General features: G+C 31.8%; 1 protein-coding gene across 1 annotated transcript in view; it reads left to right on the forward strand.

Annotated features, from left to right (window-relative positions):
- Window positions 1-7261, forward strand: part of LOC129230342 (exonuclease 1-like) — a 31176-nt gene extending 23915 nt beyond the window's left edge. Inside the window, exon 7 of the mRNA XM_054864740.1 lies at window positions 7039-7261. Coding sequence (XP_054720715.1) covers window positions 7039-7261 — 223 coding nt within the window. The remainder of the gene's footprint in view (window positions 1-7038) is intronic.

Consider the following 7261-nt stretch of genomic DNA (forward strand, 5'->3'; position numbering starts at 1 on the left):
TGTCTAAGTCTTGACCTTCAGAAAGGACTTGTGTATTTTATGAAAACTTAAAATAAAACTAATAATAATGGTGCATATTAACTGACAACAAAACTGTCCAAATTTTAACTCAAAATTTTTTAAATATCCCTGAGAAGTAGAGTCAAACCTGCTTATAACGAGCCCAGTTTTAACGAGAACCCGGGATTTGCGAGGAAATCAGAAAGATTTGGTTGTTAAAATGTTAAGTCTATGAGAGCATAACGCTTTTAACGAGCAAGTCCCACTAAAAGTGAGCAATATTTTTGTGATTTATAAAATTTCTATTGATTACAAGTATTTTATTTGTTAACAAATCAAAACTGGCAATAGATTAAAATTTTAAATCATTGCTTTTAATTTCCTTGTCGTTTAACAATAATTTTGGTTATCAATCACGTGATTAAGAGCTTAGCCGTATTTAAATCTACTTTAAAAGGCTTTATAATTTGAATTCTATATAACATGGTAGTTTCAAACATATTCTATCAGACACAGAAAAAAATACTCTTCAATTTAGTACTAAATTTTAAAAAAATTAAATATGTTTTCACTGCAAAAATTGCGAAAAACCTTTTAAGGGTTTTTAATTAATATATTCGTTAATGGCATCCAAAGACGCAACCTAGTTAAAAACACTCTCAATCAACTCTTCTTTCAAACAAATTTTTCTTTTCCAAAATCGGTCCATCCGTTTAATTGCTAGAGTGCCACAAACAGATACACACACATAGACACGTCAAACTTATAACCCCCTTCCTTTGTGTTGGGGGTTAAAAATTACTTTAATACTCTGAAGTCAACCAAAAGTTAGTCACTTCCAAGGTACGTTTCTAAGGACATTGTAAATCCAATTCAAGCAAGGCATTGTTTGTGCTATTACAGGGTTCCTACAGGCCCTCAAAAGCCCCTATAAAAGCCCTATTTTCAAGTTTTGTTTGTAGGGGCCCCTCTAAAAGTCATATTTAGTAGTCAAAAGCCCTAAAAATTGATCAAGTGCCTTTTTTTTTTTTAGGATATGACAAACCATTGGACACATAATAAACAAGCTGGGACATTTGCTAAATAGCTACAACCTAATAAACTGATCATTTCTTACATACTAGATTTAACAAGGAATTTTGATAGTTATATACTTGCTCATTTATTAACAAAATAAATTGGTTATAAGGACACCCATGGCCATATTTAAGGAATGGATTTTAGGGTTTAAACCCCCTCCGAAATTTTTCAGAACTATTCCAAAGCATTCTTTTTGAGCAAAAAAAGTATGAACTTTTTTTGCTGAAAAATTTCTTTTTACTGATTTATTATTTATTTATTTTATTATTTTTTTCAATTTCATTTAAAAAATTACATTATTATTGGCAAATTGTACAAACTCATTGCTTTAACTCCAGTATTTAATTTTACTAAAGTTATTGCAAAAATAATTTCTTACACAACAATAGACCGTTTTCGTTCACATTTTAAATACCTGAAGATGAAAGCTAACTAAAACATTAAAATTCTTTAAATTTGAAAGTCACACAATGTATTTTACACATTTTGTTTGTGTCAAAAAATATGAATTTAAGATTTATTACTTCAAATGTGTGTATATGTGTACATGCATTTATTTCTTTATTCAATTTTATTTTAGGAATTAAAAAGACATCAAATATTTAATAAAGGTATACTTCAAGGGTGCTCATATGCAAAATTATAAGGTGGGGCTTAGATATTTTCCCCATGGAAACCGATTTCAGGGCAGATTAGAGTCATTACAATTTGAGATTTTTAATAACTTATTCATTAATGGCTGCAGAAGAAATGTTTTTACATTTATACAAAGAAAAAAGTAGTAAAACAAGGAAGTTCTAATTTCTAGGGGGGGGGGGGGCGGGCTCGAGTCCCCACTTGCCCCCTATATTTGCTCCCATGGTATACTTATGTAGTTTTCACGTCAGATTTTGTTCTTCGTTTAATAGACACATCAACTTTTACATTTGCTCATGTTGATGCTCTTTAGTTAGCCTCCCCTCATTTAAATAAACTATTGTTACAAAAATAAGTAGAATTCACAAATAAAATCAATTTTTTTTTTTATCGTATTGATTTAATGAGAAATGTGATGTTAAAACTCTCCTCGAAATTAAAATTTGGTTACGGCCCTGAGAAGTTTTCACTTATATGTCATTTTCACGAAGTCCCAAAGAGACTTTATAACGAGGTTCAACTGTATACCTATACATGTGTCTGTGTATGTTTATAAGTAAAACTCTTTCCACCACGAAGAATTTCTTGTTGCACCACTGGCTTGAAGTGATTCTATGTAGTTAAAAAGTGCCGAAAAAAGCCTTATAAAGGCCTTATTTTTTAAGCTGCTAGGAAAGTGGGAACTCTGTATTACTCCTGGAAATTTCTCAGAAGAGAAATTTTCAGAAAGCAAGACCCTGATTTGCCTGCAAGAATATGAACTATAATAAATCATTAAAAAAACATAATTTCTAAAATGTTTAACCTTCTATTTCATGCACCTAGAAAAATTAAACTTTTGTTCATTTGGTTTCTAAGGTTCTGAAATTTGAAATATTTTCAGGGAAAACTTAATCACAGTAATTTACATATTTTAATCTATGTTTTAATCTTATGATGATGCCAAAAAATTCTTAATGGAATTAAGATATTTACCAGATGATTTAGCTTGCCAGTTAGCCATTGGCAACATAAATGTGAAAACTCTGAAAAAGTTTGATAGTGTGTCAAACAGTTGTTCTGTGGATATAGATGATGGTATTTTGTGGGGAACAAATGAAAAGAAACCTATTCCCAAAAAGGAAATTACAGCATTCAAGTTCACCTCTCCCAAGGCTAAGGCACTGCCAGTGAAAAGGAAACATGAAGAACTGAGTATGTTTTATGCATTTCAATTTCATTTTGTACATTTATTTATATTTTTTAACTCACAAAATTGTCTAGATTTCAGCAGTATATGTTTGTATTCAGGGGCAGACTAACTGACTTTGGCCCAGTCAGCGAAATAATATTTTGCCGACTGGGCCAAAGTCAAGTGAGCAAAATAATATTTTGACCCACTTCTGTAAATTAGTCGAGCAAAGACATTAAACTACCACTAGTTCCTATTTTTCTTTAAGTAACTAAATCAAGATTTAAAGTGCTAAAATAAAAAATCATGAAACGTAAAATATAGCTAACACTGACACATTTTTTATGTGCCTTGAAAGGATACTTATGGTTATAAGCCTGAAAAGGCACATCTTTAAGCTTCTATGCTGACAACATAGGAAGGACCCTAGGAAAGAGATGAGGAGTCGGGTAAATCCTCCCGGAAATTTTTTGAAATTTGTTGACCTATATAGGCCTAAGAAAAGAATCGGGTCACAGGGTTCTAATTCCCTTCCAAGTGATATTTTCAAAGTTAATGTCAAAAAACACAATTTTACAATTTTTGGTAGTGTTCAAGGAGAGGGAAAACAAGGGGTTCCCCGACAATTTTGTTTTCTTAACTTTTTTTTTTTCAAAATTAAAATTCATTTTAGTCTATCTTTGTTTACAATAGAATGTCGGGGGCTCTTCCCAGAAATTCTCCGAAATGGGAAGTTTTAGAAATGCAATTTTAGGCTACCCTTAATAAAATTAATGTAATTTTATGGAACAGTATAGGGAGCTCTCTACAAAATGGTTTAAAGTTCGAACTATTAAAAAACCCCAAAACTAACTTTAGTCACGTTTGAGAGAATAGGAGGGTCAGTGATCTCATTTGGAAACATTTAAAAGTTGAAGTATACTTGACCCAATTTTAAACTACATTTCGTTACTATAGGGAGTCTGGCGACTCTCCTTCGAAAATTTCCAACATTGAAATTTTAAAAATATAATCTTATAATATGTTTGGAAACGTTAAAAAGAAAAGAGAAAGGTTTCTCCCAAAATTTTTTAGAAGGCCACCGTGCCCTTCCGCATTTAAGCTAACTTCGACCCCTGTCCTTGAAACGTCATTCTTTCGTTTCAATCATTTATCCACAAGAATCTGATTAGAATATATCTAAATGTTTTTGCATTACCTTTAAAACCAAACATCAAAAAACTTTTTAATATTTAAAAAATAATTACTATTAAAAACACTTGAACTTTGTATGTACCTAGTATACCAAAAGGTAAAAGAAGCACCTTTTTTATCCAACAAAACTTCTCTACCCTTTTATCCCTTTTTTTATCCCTGAAAACGCACTGCCCCTTTTTTTGATCTGGAGGAAACACTAGTTCTCTCTGGGCATTTTTTTCTGAAACTGAAATCAATTTTTGGCTATAATGCAAATAAAAGCGTTACGAAGCTCTCCCATGAAAATTTCTATAAGTGAAATTCTAAGCTATCTTTAGTGACTTTAAGGGAATGCCTAAGGTTCAAAGACTTTGTTTGGCAATTTTTCGATATTTAAAGGAGTCTGAGAAACAAAATGTCTTTTTTTTTTTTAATCATTTAAAAAAACTTCTCCGTCTTTTTCTGCTTAAAAGGACGTTTGAATCTTGTTTCTATCTTAATTAGAACGAAAGATATAATAATTTTTGTTGCATTCTTTTAACTAATATATTTAACTTTAAAACTTCAAACGCGTTTCTCACCATGATGCAATTTTTCCCGATTTTTGGCATTTAAACTCTTATAAGTCAAGAACTGATATAAAGCAATGAAATTTGGATCATATCTTTTTCAAACAGATTACTTTGATTTTTTGTACGGTGAATTTGAAAAAAACCATTAGTTCAAAAAATATAATCTTTTTTTTATCAAAGTACCTTTGAATTTTTCAAAATTTTTCTTGAAATATTTTCTATTTTTATTGAATTACTATTTTTTAAATTGTCAAATAAAAATTAAAACTTAGATGTTTGTGCATAGTTTTTTGAAAAAAATTTGAAAATTTACCAAGAATATTTTGAGTTTTAGCAATTTAAAGCAACCCTATTTTTTTAGAAAACAATAATTAAATTTAAATATATTTTTTAAAATATTTATGTTATGATTTTTCGAATCAAACTGATGGTGAATCAGTGCAAAAAAATTCAAAACTCTAAATTGTTGAATACCATTTTTTTCAAAATGTATCCCGGACCACCTTAAATCTGTAATACACAATTCCTTCTTGGGCCTTGATGCAAAAACCAAGAACCAGGTAAGTCCAGACTCACTCATTTTTGGTAAGACCAATAAATTAGTTTCCGATCGAAAGTTTAATTTCTTTCTCACATTACTTACTAGAAAGCAGAGGTCTAATCTTACATTTGTGATCCATTGTTGCACCAATCGGAACAACCAATTCTCCACACGCAAAAATGAATTTTTAAAAAAGGAAAAGCTTGGACTTAACTCATTCCTGCATCTAAGTCCCCAACCTTGTGCATGCAGCTGCTCATGTATCAACATCCCAAAGCATGGCCCACACATTTATAGCAGGGCCCACACATTTGTAGCAGGGCCGGGGCCGCTTTGTCTAGTGGTGCAGGCCAATTGTTGTTAATAGACACACTAATATAAGATTTTGAAAGCTCTTTTTTCGTCCCGGGCCCTTTTTCAGGCCGCGTTAGATCCTAATTTCTCTGGCCCCCTCCCGTTTCCTCAATGTGGGAGCCATGGACCCCAGAGCTCTGAAAACTAGAGAAAAAGTTGACAAAGAGAGGAAAGCATTCGCACCTGTGGACTTCGGCTATTTACTTTGGCCCCTGGGGGCTAAGGATGGGATAAAAATAAACCTGCTTCCGAACACTTTTTTCCCATAGAGTGAAAAAATTTCATTTTTTCTTCTATTATTACGCTTTAAAAAATATTAGATGTGAATTAAATTTATTAAGTTCAATAAAAAATTACTTAAAGTGGCCCACTCGACGGTTGGCCCAGTTGGGGATCCCCGACTAGCCGACCTGGCCAGTCCACCCCTGTTTGTATTTATGTTCTACTGGGGCTGAAATTTAAACTTTTCATCATAGGGAAGAATTCATTATTAGACATGAAATTAGTCAGAAGGGTAGTTAGAAGTTGACATCCTCTTACGGGACCGTAGCAAAGCTCTCCCTGCTGCTCCTGGAGGATTTAATAAATATTGGGAGTATTTGTCATGAGCGTATACTCTTCTAAATCTATGTAATATAGTTTCTGCTATTTGGAATTCACATTGACTACAGGATTTGTGTGTATTGCTTTATTCTGCGCTCTCCTAATTATTGCATTTTCACTTTCTTTGAAGTAATTGAGAGTAAATCTATTAATCCCAATAAAATGTGGTTGAGATTACCCTACAAATGCATTTTATGGAAATAATATTCTCATTGCATAAAACATACACATTAAAAACACTATTTGCACACTTTTCAACTTTTTTGCAAATGTATTGAAATTAATGAGCGGTAGTGCAACTTTGCTTGAAAGTACTAAATTATGTTTTATTTAAGTCTTTATACCCTGTAGCTCAAATTCTTTTTGATTTTAAAATTTTGTTTCCCTTTATTGAAATTTTATTGCACTGTTTTTTAAATTCAAGTACCCATAATGTTATTTTAATCTTTTTAGTTCTTGAAAAGAAGGAAACTAAGCCGTTAATCGATGAAGAATTGCTTTCGATGTATGGGGGATCAAAACTCGAAGAATGTGACGATAAAATCGATACTTCTGATGAAGATCCCATTCCTTCTCCTCATAGAAAAAAACACAAAATATCATGTTCTCAATCTGAGAGTCCTAGTAGTACTTCAACACCATGCAAAAATATTTCAAATCTTGCTCTGCAAAGGATTGTAAAAAGCAGGTATTCTAAAAAAAATCAAAAATCTTAATTGAATTACTTGATGAATATTAATGAATTGTATGATTAATAGCTGCAAAGATCCTGTTAATTTTTTCAAGCTTAGTGGAAAACTTAAAAGGAATTAACTAATTACATATTGATGAGGACTTTCCTTTCTTCTCTGTGTTTTCCTTTCTGTAGGTCTAGAATTCTTTTTAGTTACAGTCTCTTTTTCTAGGTTTTTTGTAAAAAATGAAGGCTTGAAATCTGCTGCAGCCAGTGCTACAAATGTTACACCATTAGAAACTGGAGAACAGGGCAATAAAAATAATGACTCGAAAAGTTGCGACTCAGACTTTGAACAAGTGGTGCAAGAAGATTCAGAAAGTGAAGCATTTTGCAGTTTTGACTTATCTTCTCCAAAGAAGTGCAATAAGGAAAACATTAACAGGTATACATAA

The sequence above is a fragment of the Uloborus diversus genome, chromosome 9, assembly GCF_026930045.1.
Source record: "Uloborus diversus isolate 005 chromosome 9, Udiv.v.3.1, whole genome shotgun sequence".
Taxonomy (NCBI): Eukaryota; Metazoa; Arthropoda; class Arachnida; order Araneae; family Uloboridae; genus Uloborus; species Uloborus diversus.